This window comes from Amblyomma americanum, chromosome 1 (genome assembly GCF_052857255.1).
Source record: "Amblyomma americanum isolate KBUSLIRL-KWMA chromosome 1, ASM5285725v1, whole genome shotgun sequence".
In the NCBI taxonomy this organism is placed as follows: Eukaryota; Metazoa; Arthropoda; class Arachnida; order Ixodida; family Ixodidae; genus Amblyomma; species Amblyomma americanum.
The window spans coordinates 268,767,440-268,785,546 of NC_135497.1; the positions used below are offsets into that span (position 1 = coordinate 268,767,440).

An 18,107-nucleotide genomic window follows, 5' to 3' on the forward strand; every position below is an offset into this window, starting at 1 on the left:
TGCACTGACATCGCACAGCACACGGGCGCCTTGGCGTTTTGCCTCCATTAGGGCGCGGCCGCCGAGGTCGGGTTTGAACCCGGGTACACCGGATCAGTAGCCGAGCGCTCTAACCACTGAGCCACCGCGGCGGGCAAGTTAAAATTGAAAATTGATTTTTGAGGAAAAGAAATGGCGTGATTGTCTCGCATCTCGGTGGACACCCGAACCGCGCCGTAAGGAAAGGGAGGAAGGTGGGAGTAAAAGAGAGAAAGGGCTCTATTTTCCTTTCCTCAAAAATCAATTTTCAAGTCGAAAATTGAAAATTGATTTTTGAGGCATTACATTAGCCCCGTCGCGGTGGCTCAGTGGTTAGGGCGCTCGACTACTGATCCGGAGTTCCCGGGTTCGAACGCGACCGCGGCTGCTGCGTTTTTAAGGAGGAAAAACGCTAAGGCGCCCGTGTGCTGTGCGATGTCAGTGCACGTTAAAGATCCCCAGGTGGTCGAAATTATTCCGGAGCCCTCCACTACGGCACCTCCCTCTTTCTTCTTTCACTCCCTCCTTTATCCCTTCCCTTACGGCGCGGTTCAGGTGTCCAACGGTATATGAGACAGATACTGCGCCATTTCCTTTCCCCCAAAAAACCAATTATTATTATTATTATTATTATTATTATTACATGACATTACATGAGATATTACGTCTCCCCCTATCCTCTCTTCTTTCCCCTCACCTCTTTCATTTTATTTCTCCATTCTGCCTGCTATCCTTTATTTCCACTGCCCCAGCTCAGGTGCTTCAGTATCGATGGCAGATGCCGGGGTAGCAAAAGTCTTTTCCTTCCTTTTTACTATTATTTTAATAAAAAAAGACCACTACCACCACCACCACCACCGCGCCTTCCCAGTAAAAATTTTCTGGCGCCGTTCCCGTTTAAGGATTATTAAGGAAAATATTTTTTTTGCCCATTTGAGCACCATGGGATCTTAAAGGGGTTTCAATGCTGCTATCAAGGTACTAGTTATAATCACGTGATCGTGTGATCGGAGACGTAGGACGCGGGTGAGCACGCGCTGTATTTTGTCTGCAGAAAATATTCGGTCATAGTGCTTAGATTATATATACTGGCGCTATTATTTGCAGAATTAACGCTATTAAGTACGCCCTGTATTTAGCCTGCATTTTATTATTTGGCCATATTGCCTCGAATATACTGGCACTATAATTTGGCTACTACGATGCGTTGCCATAATGGCTGCCACTGCTGTTGCAAGAATGTGGAGTTCTTGCTTTACAGTCAGCATATTTACTCTATGCAGGAGGACTCTGGCGTGAGGAACCTTACGCCGGCAGCTGCCAGGATCGACACTGTTGAGCCTAATCCAGAGGCGGACATGGTTAACCAAGAGGAACTGAATCAGGAGCAAGTGCAAAACATGCTGGAACATCTAACGTTGCTGACTGCCGAGAACCCGCGTGGCTGGATGGTTGCGAGGGCTATTGCCTACATCGCGACAATTCCAAGCTGCACAGAATGTGTCGAAGAATTCAGTGCCCAGGAAACCGACAGCAAAGCTTTGCGTCTGCTTACTGAAAACTACCTGATAAATATCATGGGCATGACGTTTGAGATGGCTCTCAAGGTATGCGACGTGATCAGGTCCCTGATACCCGTCATGGGTCACGCGACAACATGAGCTGTATCAGGACTTGGCCGTCATCCAAATGGAGCAGGGCACCAGCATGCCTTCATGTCTGACCAACGGAGAATGGAGGGCTACAAAATCCTGGCGAATTGCACTAGCTATGTCAATGTTGCGTCTAGAGTGACTGTTCCCCTTGCAGTATGTCAACACTTGCTCGAGCGTTTTTTTTTTTCAAAATAAAGATCATGTTTTGCATTGTCAGCCTTGGTGTCTTTCTGGCACTGCTCGTTGATATTGGCCAGTATACCGCTATTCACTAACCCAGAGCAAATGGGACTAAGACACCATGTGCCATATCTGATAAACGAAGCAGCGTTGGCATGAACGCAGGCTTACTGACAATGGACGCTTGGTGCTAGGACGCTGGATGCGGGGAGATAAGTGCAGCATTGATGGAACATCGATGTCTGTACCCATTAAAGGCACTGGCGTATTAACGCGACAGCGTTAAGGAGCTCGTGTCGCAGAAAAGCCGGTGTCGTCGGCGTCTTTGGCCGTGAGCTAAAAATGGCACATCTCGGTGGACACCTGAACGCTCCGTAAAGGAAGGGATTTTCATTCCCTTACGGCCCGGTTCGGGTGTCCACCGAGATATGTGAGACATGTGTCTTTTCCTTAAATTGTCCAACGGGCCAGGCATCGCGCCGAACGGGCGTTGGCCTTCCGTGGGCTCCTTGGCAGCGCTGCAACACGCTGTCGCGTCTCTCTTAAAGACGAAGCTTAAACGTCCTCCAATACGGCCCCTCTTTATTTCTTCTTGAACTCCCTCCTTTATCCCTTCCCCTACGGCGCGGTTCAGGTGCCCAACGATATATGAGGCAGATACTGCGCCATTTCCTTTCCTCCAAAACCAATTCTTATTAGTATTAAGCGGCCTCCAATTTTTTAGTGTTGATTGAGGTTTCCGTCATTAGAGGGCAGCACGTCGAGGACGCTGATTGGCCGAGGTGCTTACTGGCGCCACTGGCGTTTTCTTGCTTCCCGCCGGCCGACAGTCGTTGCGGTGTCAGTGACGAAGACTGGTGCTGTGAGGCCGCATCTGCTGTGAGCCGCTGCAACGCGAACGCCTAGTGTTGTACAGGTATGTCAGGCTTAAATGTTCGATTCCTGTTGGGACGCGTTCATAGCTAATTTTAACGAATTTTGCCTTAGTGCAATTATCATTCTTGCTTTAGTAAACTATTTGTCCATTTCAGATGGGTTTTTGTGGCATTTTTGCGGGATTTTTTTTCACTCGAGCGCTTTGTTTCTCGTGAAGACCGTTGTATGTGTATATTAGGCTTAAATGTTCGATTCCTATTGGGACGCGTTCATAGCTAATTTTCACAAATGCTGCCTTAGTATAATTGTCATTCTTGCTTTAGTCAACTATTGTCGATTTGGATGTTTTTTGGCATTTTTGCTTGATTTTTTTTCAGTCGGGCGCTTTGTTCCTCGGGAAGACCGTTGATAGTTTTACGCCTTTGTTTATTGAAGCTAGAGTGCCGTTCCGAAATATCTTCAGCAAATTCCGCGTAGTGGAATACCATTCTCGTATCAGTGAGGTATTTTTTTTAGTTCTACGACACTTTCCTGTTAACTGCGTTCGTGCTGGCCGTTGACTGACGGCCCTCGCCGTAACTGTACCGTGGGGTAAATGCCGAGTTTATCCGCGTTCCTGGCGACCTTTGTGGGTAAATGCCGAGTTTATCCGCGTTCCTGGCGACCTTCGGGGGTAAGTGCTACGTTTTCAGCTTTCATTACAACTTTGAGGGCCGTTCTAAGATATTTGAGGTGTAGTTAGTGAGGCCCTGTCTAATGGCGGCGAGACGCCGTGCCTCGCCCGCAGCTCGGCCTCGCTGTAGAGCTTTAGTTCGGGGGAGAAGCGTCCGCCATATTCGATTGTATTTGCGTGGCCGGTAGCTTTGCGGCTCCGTTTTAGGGAGTGCCAGGCTAGTAAAATTGCATTACTGATTTACTTCAGCTTTCTGCCATTAATAGCATGTATACGCGTTTTCTGCACATAGTTGCCAGCGCTCTTCTGACAGTCCAAAAATTGTGCTTACGAATATTCGGGGTTTTTTTGGAGGCTCGAGCGACCGTTTTGGAATATTCAAAGAAATTTGGCCTAGTCGCGTTCGACTCGTTAATTTGCAACCTTCCATCTTTTTAATCACTTTCGTGCCCTTCGCCGCGTCTGGCTTGTGGAGTTCGCGTTTGATAGGTCAGTTGCAAGATTTTCGGCAATACCCGGAGTGATGGGGTTCATTGTTTCAGGTCTTTAGGCGCGAGTTTTGCGACTATGTAAAATTTTGTACGTTAACTTGCCCGGTGGAAATATTTTTTTGTGGAAGCCCATATGGCCGTTCGAGTGCACATTTGCATGAGGGAGGCGGGGAGGCCAGCTTAATTGTGGAAGACAGGCGTGGCGTCTTGTCAACCTGGCGTTCGCCACTTTGAATTATCCCCAGGCCGCACGGACTTGCGACAAAAATAATAGGCCCACTTGTTTTAACTATTGGGTTTATAATTTTTGACGCCGACACTGGCGTTTGGGTCGGCTTCCTCTGAAATTTTTACGTGAATTTGAGGATTTTGTGCTTCCAGCCAGTTTTACAGTTTACTCCGCGTCGCAGATTTGAGTGCAGCATGGATTTTCTACTGGTGTGTGTAGCAATTTTTTTTTCCTTTGCAGACACGGAAACTATTTGGACAAAATGGAGCGTCCGCAGTTCTGCGTGAAGTGGAAGCACCACCATTCAAACATGCTGGCTGAGTTTTGGCAACTGCTGTCTAACGAAGCGTTGGTGGACGTTACGCTGGCGTGCGAAGGTCTATCACTGAAGGCACACAAGGTGGTCCTCTCCGCCTGCAGCCCCTTTTTTCAAGCGCTTTTTGTCGAGAATCCCTGCGAGCACCCTATTGTGATACTGCCCGCCATGCGCTACATTGACTTGAAGGCGATAGTCGAGTTCATGTACCGCGGTGAGGTAAACGTGCCGCTGGAACAAATAGCGGCGCTCCTCAAGACTGCCGAGACTCTGAAGGTCAAGGGTCTCGCGGAGTGCACAAACGAGAACAAGAATGGTGGGCTCGTGACCAGTGTGGACGGTGCTGCGGACGCTGGACCCGTATGTACGCCGCGTGCCGAATCTGCGCCGCTCAGTAAACGGAAGGGAAGCCGCGGGCCTTCGAGTCGGGCTTCTAATGTGGCGGCGTCGTCGTCTACTGCCGTGCCTTCAGGCGCTCGTCACGGTTCAAGTGTTCAGGCCAGCATCTCTCAGCATACTCAGGACTCGATTGGTGACGACGTGGAGGAGGGCGACGATGCGGACTTCGATCTGGAGATTTTGGACGTTATGGAAGAATTTACGACGACCGAAAACGTAGGTGGCCTCTTGCTGCTGTGCTCCCCGTTTAAGAGTCTGTGCGGTGGACTCGGTCTTTCCCGTAACGATTACGAAACATGTTCTTAGTTCTTACGATGCGCCTTTTTTTGTTCTCAGGTTCCAGAGTTCCCGGACGTCGCCTCATCATCACAAGTGCTAGGGTACGAGTCACAGCAGTCTCATCACACAGGGTTCACATCCGACAACTCTGCACTTGTTCCTGCTCAACGTTCATTGCCTTCAGACTTCTCTATCACGAGTCAAGGTAAACAAAGTTTTACTCAAGTTTCTCGGCCCTGTTGCTGACACCGCCTCGTAACATTTAATTTGCAGTAGACATCGAGCCGTCGCCATATAGTTTAATACCATATGATGACCAGGCGATACCACCTGTGGTCGCCGCCTTTCCTGCCGCCGCGTTATCCGGGGACGGCGCGTCCATCGCCATGGCGGTCACGGACGCGTCTGGCGTTCCTGCTGTTGCCGGCCCGTCCGGTTATCAGCAGTCGACGCCGTCTCATGGTACGTATCCCGTCCCTGACCACCCAACCCACCTCCACCTTTTTTTTTCTGCGTCACGTTTTCCCCACGGTGATCCTAGCCTCTGTGGTGCTTCGGGGTTCAGCTTTACCTGCAACGCCGGGCGCTGTGCACATGCTACGATTGCATCGGGCCCCACTGAACGCCGGTCTCTGGTTAAGCTGCCCTGTCTTTGGGCTGTAATTTCACTCTGAGACGCTTTGTTCTCATCTGGTTCCGAGACCGCCGTTTATTTTGTAACTCTGCTAGGGAGCTGTTAGACGCAATGTTTTGCATTTTTCTGTATCGCCATACTCTGTACAAATTAGACAGCAGTAAAGTTATTTTCGCCTGCTGCTTCCGGCACGGAGGCTTCCCAGAAGACGTCCAGTCATTTGTCGGGTGTCATGTGTCGTTCAATCATCGGCGCTTAGTCGCGATGCGCTTTCGCTTTTCTGGATCCTGGAGCCGCCCTGAACAAGGTGCGTTCGCGTCCTGGTTTTCTGAAGGTGCCTGGCCACGTCACTTCTAGCCTGCGGTCTTCACTCGTTCGGTTTTCGCGTCGCGCGCAGTTTTTGCATCGTGCGATTGTTTCAAGCATCAGTGAAGACTCCTCTTCGATGGCAAGTTTCGCTCAGTGCCCTTTGAATTTCAAAGCTTTCCTTTTAATATGTGTAGGTTAACTGCTAGGGTCTTAGGGTTTTGATCTTAACTGTGTGTGCTAAATGTACTTGTATTGATCTGTATTTGCCCTGTACAACATGAAATAAATGGGGAACTGGTGGGGTTTCTAGTGTTCTTACACGATTTTGACACGGGGTGAGCAAATGTGAATGGATGTGTGTGTGTGTGTGACCAGACGATACCACCTGTGGTCGCCGCCGCGTTATCCGGGGACGGCGCGTCCATCGCCATGGCGGTCACGGACGCGTCTGGCGTTCCTGCTATCGCCGGCCCGTCCGGTTATCAGCAGTCGACGCCGTCTCATGGTACGTATCCCGTCCCTGACCACCCAACCCACCTCCACCTTTTTTTCTGCGTCACGTTTGCCCCACGGTGATCCTAGCCTCTGTGGTGCTTCGGTGTTCCGCTTTGCCTGCAACGCCGGGCGCTGTGCACATGCTACGATTGCATCGGGCCCCACTGAAGGCCGGTCTCTGGTTAAGCTGCCCTGTCGTTGGGCTGTAATTTCACTCTGAGACGCTTTGTTCTCATTTTATTCTGACCGCCGTTTATTTTGTAACTCTGCTAGGGAGCTGTTGGACGCAATGTTTTGCATTTTTTCTGTATCGCCATACTCTGTGTGTGACCAGACGATACCACCTGTGGTCGCCGCCTCTCCTGCCGCCGCATTATCCGGGGACGGCACGTCCATCGCCATGGCGGTCATGGACGTCTGACGTTCCTGCTATCGCCGGCCCGTCGTGTGTATGTGTGTGTGTGTGTGTGTGTGTGTGTGTGTGTGTGTGTGTGTGTGTGTGTGTGTGTGTGTGTGTGTGTGTGTGTGTGTGTGTGTGTGTGTGTGTGTGTGTGTGTGTGTGTGTGTGTGTGTGTGCGTGTGTGCGTGTGTGTGTGTGTGTGTGTGTGTGTGTGTGTGTGTGTGTGTGTGTGTGTGTGTGTGTGTGTGTGTGTGTGTGTGTGTGTGTGTGTGTGCGTGTGTGCGTGCGTGCGTGCGTGCTGCTCGCCTCTATACACTTCACTACACGGGGAATAGCCGTTGAGCCAGCTTCACTAGTCATTAGTTCGATTCGATCGCCAAGCTTCCTTGCACGCAAACCCACTACACACGTAGAAGCAATGTGGGATGGGTTGGTGTCCCTTGTTAGGGGTGGCGTGTGTGCAGGTGCTGTGGCCCGTGCAGGCGGACCTTGGTTTCTACAAGCTGCCAAACATCGTTATGTTCAAAATAAAATTTGTTCGAGATATTTCCTTGCGTTCTGTGCACTCCTCCCTGGCACTTGCGCGAACCCTTTCGGGTTTGCTGCTGTGCAAGGACTTAGTCGCGCATTGCAGGAGCTACGGAGTTAAATAAGACTTTAGACTCCAGTCCCATTTTCAGAGAAACAGCAGCTTTTGAGAAGGAAAGCCGCGACTTGTATGCGTGCCTCGACGTTTTTAACTGAGCGAAACACGTGTCATGAGATCATATTAGAAAAGAAAATGCCGTATTGTAAGAATAGAGCAGTGCGATATCGGAGGAAACAAATAATTTTAATTTGTCACTGAAAATCGCCTAAAATCTTGCGGTGAAACCTTGCCATTATTGGTGCACCCACCAATAAGAGGCCGTACCTCGGTGAAGTGTCTTGTCTGAACATCTTGTTTGTAGCGGTAACCACGGTCTACTAGACAGGAGCGCGGACGAAAAGATCACGAGAGTGATGTGCCGAACGCGACAGCAGACCAAGCAGATGGACAGGAAAGTTTCAGGATCCCCCATGTGGTCGAATTCATTCCTGAGCCCTCCACTACTGCGCCTCTTTCTTCTTTCACTCCCGCCTTTAAGCCGCAACCACAAGACAGCGCTTCTTCGGCGTCGCGTCAGCGTCGCGCCTACCGGCGTCGACGCTCAGGGCCGGCTGGAGAGGGCAGCAAAACACATGAGTTAATAATAATTGGTTTTTTGGGGAAAGGAAATCGCGCAGTATCTGTCTCATATATCTTTGGACACCTGAACCGCGCCGTAAGGGAAGGGATAAAGGAGGGAGTGAAAGAAGAAAGGAAGAAGAGGTGCCGTAGTGGAGGGCTCCGGAATAATTTCGACCACCTGGGGATCTTTAACGTGCACTGACATCGCACAGCACACGGGCGCTTTAGCGTTTTTCCTCTATAAAAACGCCGCCGCCGCGGTCGGGTTCGAACCCAGGAACTCCGGATCAGTAGTCGAGCGCCCTAACTACTGAGCCACCGCGGCGGGTTTCCCTCAAAGTGCAACTTTCAGTTTTCAGTTTTCTCTTTCTTCTTTCCCTCCCTCCTTTATTCTTCCTTTACGGCACGGTTCGGGTGTCCACCGATATATGTGGGACGGTTACTGTGCCATTTCCTTTCCTCAAAAAACCAAACAAAACAAGTGAGCCGACGGCGTTCATAGAATTTATTTGCGTTGACAAGGTTGCAAAGGCTGTTCATTTTTACGAAAGGAAAGGGGCACAACGGGCTCCGTGAGTCAGTGGACAATCTCGCTTTCATGTACATGGCGTTGTTGTCAAAAGCCTGCTTTGATTGCGTTCCGCGCACTGGATAGACAGCGCGCCCTCCGTCCCTCCCTGCCACCCTGGGAGGTCGCATGCAGTTAATGGTTGATCGCGAGAGATTGATCACCAAATGAACGCAGCGGCCTAGGTATTGCTGCAGTGCCGCATGTCAGCCACAACGCTGTTAGCGCTCATTCATTCATTCCACATCTCTCTCTCTCTCACCGCGAATCAAAGCACGAATGAGGCGTCCACATATCCAGGGAGCCAGTTATGCGCCCTTCGTTTGCTCAAAACCATCGCCGCCTAGAACATTGTCAACGCCAACGCCACTGAACACGGTGAACACCGATATCTTTCGCTTTGTATATCCAGGATTAGCTGAGCTAATCCACATTAATTTTTTTCCGGAGCCCTTCACTACGGCACCGCTTTCTCGCTTTATTCTCTCAGTCCCTCCTTTCTTCATTTCCTTACGGCGCGGTTCAGGTGTCCGCCCTATACTTTCTTAATATCTCTCCCTCATTTCTTTCGCTCTCCCTGTGCTTTTATTCCCGCTAGCCGCACCTCAGGGCCTTCAGGTTTTGATGGCAGATGTCGCGGCTAGCAACAACTTTTCCTTCCGTTGTTATTTTATTAATAAATAGCCACTAGCAGCAGCAGTAACTGTCTCGCATATCTCGGTGGACACCCTAGCCGCGCCATAAAGGAAGGAATAAAGGAGGGAGGGAAAGAAGAGAAGAAAGCATTTGCGTTTAAAACGCTATCGAAACACGGCTGCCTTGGCCGGGATTTCATTCCGCGTCTTCGGCGTCAACATCCAAATACCTTGTAGGAAACTGAAAATTGAAAATTGGTTGTTCCAGAATGGAAATGGCGCAGCATCTCTGTCACATATCGGCGGACACCTGAACCGCGCGCCGCGCCATAAGAGAAGGGATAAAGGAGGGACTGAGAGAAGAAAGGAAGAGGTGCTGTAGTGGAGGGCTCAGGAATAATTTCGACCACCTGGAGATCTCTTCCAGGTGCATTGTAGGTGCGCACGCCGAGAAATGAGCGAATTAGTAAGCCTTTTATATCTTAAAAATGAATTTGATACTGGTGGCCGAAATTATTCCGGAGCCCTCCACTACGGCTCCTCTTCTTTTCTTGTTCCACTCCCTCCTTTGTCCCTTCCCTTATACAGCGCAGTTCAGGTGTCCAACGATATATGGGACAGATACTGCGCCATTCACTTTCCCGAAAAACCAATTACATATACTGCTGACAGCAAGGTCCAGAAGTAAATAAGTAACTATGTGGCACACTTTAATTATAGGCAGAATTTCAGCACATTTGATTAATAGCTATAGCTGCGTGCGTCTGCTTGATGCGTTGCTGGATTACAAAATCCCATATTAAAGCCACAAAAGCGAAGCTGTGGGCAGAAAAAAAATCTGTGCCACTCGTTCTTTCAGTAGTGTTGGCTCGGGTGTCATCCACTGGCCAGTGATGGACAACCATCGCTCAGACGTCTCGTCTATCCCACGCCACTGGTCACCTGTCATCGTTTTATCATCTTTGGAGGGACCTGCCCATTTGGGCGGACCTTAATCTTTACATCAAAAGTAAGAATTGTAGAAGCGACAGCTTTGCTACTTCCTTCCGTAGCTTGTTCGGCGTGGTTTCATATGGCCTTTAAACCGAGGAGAACCACGTGACGTCGCCGAGCTGCAGATGTACCGAAACCGATAGAGTGGGAGCTTCGAAAGCAAAGCAAATGAAAGGCGCATAACTGGCTCCCTGGGACAGTGGACACCTCAGTCGCGCTTTACGCTACGGGGCGGTAGGGACAGATGTGCGCTGGAGAGCCAGTGGGCAGGCCCGTGCGCTTTCCTTTTCACTCTTCTTGCAGTCGCAACAACATGTGCGATGCATGCGTTGGCATTGACAACGTTGTGGCAGAAACGCGGCGCTGAAGCTATAGGTGGCTCAGTGGTTAGGGCGCTCGGCTACTGATCCGGAGTACCCGAGTTTGAATCCGACCGCGGCGGCAGCGTTTCGATGGAGGCAAAACTCAAAAGGCGCCCGTGTGCTGTGCGATGTCAGTGCATGTTAAAGATCCGGCGACCGGACAGACAGACAGAGAGACAGAAAAACTTTATTCAGCAAGTGAGTTTTAGACCCAGCTGGGTCCCTGGGCCACTGCGCGGTCCCGCACTGCATCAAGTAGGTCATGCCGGGACATGACGTCGGCAGCCCGAGTCACCGCAGCAAGCTGCGATGTCGGGTCTGCAGACATAAGCAGGACCTCCCAGTCCTCCCAGCTCGAGATGGCGTGCTGTCCCTGCGGGGGAGGGTCAGCAGGGCAGCCGAAAAGGATATGGGAGAGTGTGGCGTGGGGGTCACCGCATAGGGAGCATGCAGGGGATGTGCCGCAGTAGTGGGATAAAAGCTGAGCGTATGACAGAGAGCGGGTCTGGAGGCGTCTGAAGAGGATCTGTTGGGAGTGCGTAAGAGAGGGGTGATCATTGTCGATCATGGTGACATTAGATAATAATAATAATAATTGGTTTTGGGGGAAAGGAAATGGCGCAGTATCTGTCTCATATATCGTTGGACACCAGAACCGCGCCGTAAGGGAAGGGGTAAAGGAGGGACTGAGAGAAAAGGGAAGAAAGAAGTGCCGTAGTGGAGGGCTCCGGAATAATTTCGACCACCTGTGCTGTGCGATGTCAGTGCACGTTAAAGATCCCCAGGTGGTCGAAATTATTCCGGAGCCCTCCACTACGGCACCTCATTCTTCCTTTCTTCTTTCACTCCCTCCCTTATCCCTTCCCTTACGGCGCGGTTCAGGTGTCCAACGATATATGAGACAGATACTGCGCCATTTCCTTTCCCCAAAAACCAATTATTATTATTATTAAGTTGCATTCACCTGCCGCGGTGGCTCAGTGGTTAGGGCGCTCGACTACTGATCCGGAGTTCCCGGGTTCGAACCCGACCGCGGCGGCTGCGTTTTTATGGAGGCACAACGCTAAGGCGCCCGTGTGCTGTGCGATGTCAGTGCACGTTAAAGATCCCCAGGTGGTCGAAATTATTCTGGAGCCCTCCACTACGGCACCTCTCTCTTCCTTTCTTCTTTCACTCTCTCCTTTATCCTCCCCTTACGGCGCGGTTCAGGTGTCCAACGATAAATGAGACAGATACTGCGCCATTTCCTTTCCCCCAAAAAACCAATTATTATTATTATTATTCACCCGCCGCGGTGGCTCAGTGGTTAGGGCGCTCGACTACTGATCCGGAGTTTCCGGGTTCGAATCCGACCGCGGCGGCTGCGTTTTTATGGAGGAAAAACGCTAAGGCGCTCGTGTGCTGTGCGATGTAAGTGCACGTTAAAGATCCCCAGGTGGTCGAAATTATTCCGGAGCCCTCCACTACGGCACCTCCTTCTTCCTTTCTTCTTTCACTCCCTCCCTTATCCCTTCCCTTACGGCGCGGTTCAGGTGTCCAACGATATATGAGACAGATACTGCGCCATTTTCCTTTCCACAATTCTCCGACGTCACTCTCCGACGTCACTACTTCTGGAGCGACTGCAACCAGACGAAGTTTCCGAAGCTTAGTCTTGCATACCGATTGTGCAGAGAAAATGCCAGAAATGTCCGGTGGACATTTCTGGCATTTTTCAATGTGGCTCCTCAAGCGCGTTGCATTCGGAAACTCGTACTTGGCGCAGTGGAACCTGCACACCGCTCCTCCCTTATCGCTGTTCAATACGCCAAAGTTCACCAAAATGTTCGAACGAGGTCTCATCATGATTGCGACGGCAAGGAATTCAATACCGATGCCGCACGCCGACACGGCAGTCCAGGAGAAGTCAGGGCACCTCACGAATCAATACTCGCTTCGCTGTCGCCGGACCGCTCTCACAAAGCGCGCATTAGCGCGCGTTAACGTAAATACGCCACTCATGGCCACGATCGCGCTCATGGCACAGTGCCTAGAATATACCGCCAGGTCAGCAGTACTAAACGGACTAAAACCATCAATGGTGCAGTTAAGACGTTTGAAATCAAGAAAAGCTTTTCAATATAGGACTTGACGACAAGAGAGCAAGCAGAAAAATCATCGGTGTTGAAAATACAGTTGTGCTAACGGTTTCATGCCTGTTTCTCGCATTTTCCAAATGTTTCCAATATTTCCGGGAGAAAACCTGTTTTTTCCCAGTTTTTTTCTTCCGACATTCAAAAATTTCGCGAATTTTACATCCCTACTGCATACTAGACTAATCGTGGTAGAAGATTGCTTCAGCATTAAATCGAAAATACTTGCGCAAAAAATGGGGAAAAAAGAGACGTGACGACAGGAGAGAGCGCAAACTTCTAACTGGTTTTATTTTTGAGACACCATGTTACAATTTCGAATAAAAATTTTGAAAATTGAGAAATTGTAACATACTTTCGGAAATATTGAAGTCAATGGTCCATTCTTCTGATATGTAGCAAAATCTTTCTTTTAAAGTGTTTCAATCGATCGCATCGAACAGTTAAGACTCCCATAGAAAAGCAATGGGGAACGCAGGTGACGATAGCAAAAAAGCTAATAGAAAAAAATTCAAGAATTCTATCGGGTGATTTGTGGATATATTGATTGGTATAAAAAAACCTTACATTATATGGAAAAAATTGCGTTCATAAAAGGTTTCCCGCTCAAAAATGTTTTTGTCAAGGATTGTTGGGTATGTCTGCATTTATACCCGGGATACATTGCAGTCATTGAAACGTATCAGCAATATACACGTGCTCACTCAATCAGCATCACCCCGCCCAGCAAGATATGTAAAAGCCACGTTTCAACGTAGCTATGAAGAGCACACCAAAGGTTCTCTGCCGCACATAAATGGCCGCAGATGAGGCAGATGAAAGAACTACACTCACGAACACATGCACACAAACACACACATGCACACATGCAGACGTAACAAAATATCTTCATAGCAAAGCCGAGTCATATCTATCTAGCCAACTCATAACAATGCAAAAGAAACAAACAACCTGCAGCACACTGCAACCAATACACAGCAAGTCAAAGGGCTAAAATAACCTCATAAAAGCATCTAAAACCTAGGCAAAAACCGCGTCAATTATTTAACACAACAATTGCTAAGCAATGCACACGTCTCATATGGCAGATCACAGGTGTCCTTCTAAAAAGGTTAATTATTTGTTCAGGAGTGTCAAGGAAGTTACACTGATACGTTTATCATCGGACTTAGTTATCAGAAAGGCTTCGATGATATCTCCCTGCAGTTTGGTTTTAGCACGTGCCAGAATAGCACGTGCAGATGTGCCTCAAAAATAAAACCAGTTGGAAGTTTGTGCCCTGTCCTGTCGTCACGTTTCTTTTATTCCCCATTTTTTGCGCAAGTATTTTCGGTTCAATGCCGAATGAACCAACCTGCCTAAACGAAAGTATTTACTAAGACTGCTTCAACCGTCATAGGATTCCTGAATGTATGATTCCCATTATGACAATCTTAATTATATCTCCCTCCCCCAAACACAAAACTTTCGGTTTTCATTTTCTGTGGTGCAGGTGTCGCAGGCACGAGTAGAGTGCGGACAAAATATCATGCCATGAATTCACAACTCATCAATCCCAAAATATAACATTGTCATATTGCATTTGATGTGGTGCAGGGATTGCGGAAAAACAGGCGGGGTCAGAATAGACGAAACCGTCGTGGAGAAATCAGCTGGTTGGTTTGGTTTATGGGGGTTTAACATCCCAAAGCGACTGAGGCTATGAGGGACGCCATAGTGAAGGGCTCCGGAAATTTCGACCACCCGGGGTTCTTTAACGTGCACTGACATCGCACAGTACACGGGCCTCTAGAATTTCGCCTCCATCGAAATTCGACCGCCGCGGCCAGGATCGAACCCGCGTCTTTCGTTCCAGCAGCCGAGCGCCATAACCACTCAGCCACCGCGGCGGCAGAAATCAGCTCCATGCACAAGGTGAACAACAGCCCATAAAAGAAGTTTTGAGAAAAAGGCATTCAAAGTTTAGCACCAGGTTTACTTCTCCAGAGGGTTGTAGCCCTTGGCGGCGTTTTGAATGGAGCATTGCTCGGCGGCTAACTGGACTTTTGCCCGGGTCGCTTTTGATGACTCCTTTCTTCACATAACACACTTTTCAGCTGTATAATGGAAAAAAATTAATAGCGAAGCAGATTTTCCCCGGCAAGGGACCAGTCTAGCCAATGGCGTCGGTAGCCTGCTCGCGTGACAATGCAGGGAGCGGCCTGACAATGAAGGGAGGGGACTATCGCCTTTCATCTGCTACTCCCTACATTGTCACGCTAGCAGGCTCATGAGAATCGGCCGACGCCACTGGCTGGAAGGGGGTCCTTTTGGCGGGGAAAAGCCGCTTCGTTCTTGAGTTGTATTCGAACATAGTAGTGTATTGTTGCGCGGTGGCAACGGCGCCCGAAGAGCTCCGCTGCGCTTCCATGGCGCCCGCCGCGCGATTGCAACACCGATCCGCAGACACGCTACCAGTGAAGCCTGAAGTGCTTGGATACACTTCTATCTCCGCAACAAATTCACGTGCAGCAGCCCGCAGAAAGGTCTTAGGATTCTTGGTCACTGGTGGCTTTCGCTTGCGACTGTCGTAACAATACGCCGCCCTGTACTTCTTTTCGAAAGGGTGGCTGTTGCCAAAGTTTTGAGTCGCTGAAGTCCGAAACCAAAACAATTTAACGCGAGACGACCAACCAAGCGTAGCTAGTCGAGCGCAAGACCAGACGCCGCGCCATCGGCTCCCGCGCGAACTCCGCCCGTTGTTAGGGGCAACCGCTGAGGGGACCAATGCCGACGCGGGCAGTCATGTGGTGAGACCTTGAAACTTTTGCTTTTTGTCTGTTCACTCCTGCAAGCAGAATCGAGCTGAGGCGCAAGTTTCGAAGGTAAAGAAACAAGCTTTCCGCCGAGCCGAAGATAGTGCGCCGCTCGATCGCGGCAGCGCAAAGGTAGCTTGGTTAAAAAAAAAAAAAAAAACTGCCTATTTTTCGGCCATTTCAAGTACCACCGCGATTGACAAAAAAAAAAAAAGATTTGGAGTGCTTCCCAGAAGATTTCAGAAACAGCATAGGAAACGAGTCATACGAGCAGGTACTGCGATCTTTAGAAAAGCGAGTTTTTCGCCACTTTTAGCGATTTGAAAGACGCATCCCCTCATTAATCGTATACTGTCTGTTAAAACGCAGTAAAAACAGTACCACGTATAACTGTCCTGACTCTATTACAAGGCTTCGCTAGATTGATGATGATGAATTTTTATGGCGCAAGGGCACCTGTGGCCAAAGAGCGCAGACACATGTGTTTTCGTTTACTATATAGATGGGGTCGTAGACCTATTTCCCTAGCATTCCACCGCAATTAAGCCGAACATCAGGCCAGGGGAAATCTTGCGCCCATATTTATATCACCGGTGGGTACCCGGCGGCACTAACGATCGAAGCCCACATCTCCCTATGCGAGGCGGATGCTCAAGCTACTATATGCCACCCCTGCGATCAAGGCGACGATTCAGCGGGCGTGAATATCAAGGCTTGTTTTCTCATCACCGGTTATATTGCGCTGCTTTCTGTCAAAAAACGGCAGTATATTGAGTAACCTTGAGTTTTAAATTAATATAAATGCACACATTTAAAGACAATACGACTGGGTCTGCGCTTCGCTTATGAACACCTTAAATACGAGCGAGAGAAAAGAAAAAAGAACCGTCCTTCTCAAGAAATCTTGGTCTGGGCAGCAGTGCCTTCCTTGAGCTGCATTTTCGCGATCATTGGCAAGGGCTTTGAAGCTCATAATTAAGGTACGCACGCAACGCTCGCATGCGCCGGTTGTGCCTCACACCTGTCCCTTCGTACACGTGAGCGCTTCGCTGCGAAGTCTTTGTCATCTTGATTCCTGCTCATGAGGAAGGAAAGTCTCCAGCGCAACGTTCCTCATGACGGCATGCGTGCCATTTCCTCGTATTCCGCGCACTGCAGTCGCTTCTGCGAGTTTGGTTATGCTCGCATGGTAGAGCTTTGGCTGCTCTTCTTTGGCTTTGTCCGTTTCGTCGTCTCGCGCGGTGCTGCATAGGCGAGACTGGCTGCCATTTCCACGCTATAGAAAGCGCGCGAAATGCGGACAGCCTCTTTGGCGGCAAAAAAAGCTCATCTCCCACGCTGTCGTCTATTTGCTGTAGTCGGGAGGAGCACCATGCAGTGATCGCCCTTTGAAACCGAAGATGCGGGATCCGTGGCGTGCGCTGATACAAGTGATCGGCAATAGGCATCCAGATCTGGAGAAAGCGTGCAAGTTCCGCTAGAAATGTTTGCCGAAAGATCCCTGAAATCAGCAGACTGTTCGTGCAACTGACATAACCTTACTCAGTCAGCACTTCCCTTTCGAAGGGGCTGCCATGTCATTCTTAGAACCCGAATGAAAGTTGGTTTATGGTTTATGGGGGTTTAACGTCCCAAAGCGACTTAGGCTATGAGAGACGCCGTAGTGAAGGGCTCCGGAAATTTCGACCACCTGGGGTTCTTTAACGTGCACTGACATCGCACAGTACACGGGCCTCTAGAATTTCGCCTCCATCGAAATTCGACCGCCGCGGCCGGGATCGAACCCGCGTCTTTCAGGCCAGCAGCCGAGCGCCATAACCACTCAGCCACCGCGGCGGCTACCCGAATGAAAGCGAATCCGCCATATCAGGAGCATTTCACCAGCTTTTCTGCTCGATCGTCTGACGTCCGAAGACAACGAGATTTTTGGCAAGCGCCTCATTTCTTCCTCTTGCCAACCAGCAGGCATGCGTTGCACTCTGATCGCGCTCCTGCAACTACCGTATGTATACCGGTGCTTAAAGTCTGGCTCCATCGAAGGGGGGTCTCACTTGGTTCGAGTACAGGTGGAGAGAGAAATATAGAGGGAGAGGGAAAAAGCAGCCGGCAGCCTGTTTGCCACGTTATTTTAGACAAAGGCGTGTAGCATATAGTTAGGGGTTGGACTTTTCGGTTTTTATTTCTTGAAAATTCGGCGGACTTTTTTCGGTTTTTGTTTCAGAACGCAAGTTTCAGTTTTATTCGGCGAGTATTAACTTCTACGCATGCCTTACTAGCTTTTTCCGGTGATTTATTGTGGGTGGCAGTGCTGTGTGGTCAAAAGTCTCTCAGGGCCCATCTCAACGTTTTTTCAGCATAAACTGTTTATTAACAAGTAATTTCCGTTAAAATTGTAGTATTTGGGGCTGTGCTTGTTGAAGAATTGGTATCGTAATTACAAAAGCAACACAATTTAAAT

At 49.5% G+C, this 18,107-nt stretch overlaps 1 protein-coding gene across 1 annotated transcript; it reads left to right on the top strand.

The window, feature by feature from the left end:
* The first annotated feature begins 2,710 nt into the window (after window positions 1–2,710).
* On the top strand, window positions 2,711–6,975 carry LOC144117643 (uncharacterized). Its single transcript, XM_077651247.1, has 5 exons — window positions 2,711–2,769; window positions 4,363–5,053; window positions 5,174–5,321; window positions 5,390–5,775; window positions 6,889–6,975. Exons 2-5 carry the CDS (start codon window positions 4,385–4,387, stop codon window positions 6,973–6,975), a joined length of 1,290 nt encoding a protein of 429 aa, XP_077507373.1. The 5' UTR covers window positions 2,711–2,769; window positions 4,363–4,384.
* The last annotated feature ends 11,132 nt before the right edge of the window (window positions 6,976–18,107 follow it).

Coding starts and splice junctions, on each gene's coding strand:
- LOC144117643 (XM_077651247.1), top strand. CDS start 4,385: ATGGAGCGTCCGCAGTTCTGCGTGAAGTGGAAGCACCACCATTCAAAC. Junction 5,322..5,389: donor CTTCTCTATCACGAGTCAAG/GTAAACAAAGTT, acceptor TTTAATTTGCAG/TAGACATCGAGCCGTCGCCA. Junction 5,776..6,888: donor AGCTGCCCTGTCTTTGGGCT/GTAATTTCACTC, acceptor GTGTGTGACCAG/ACGATACCACCTGTGGTCGC.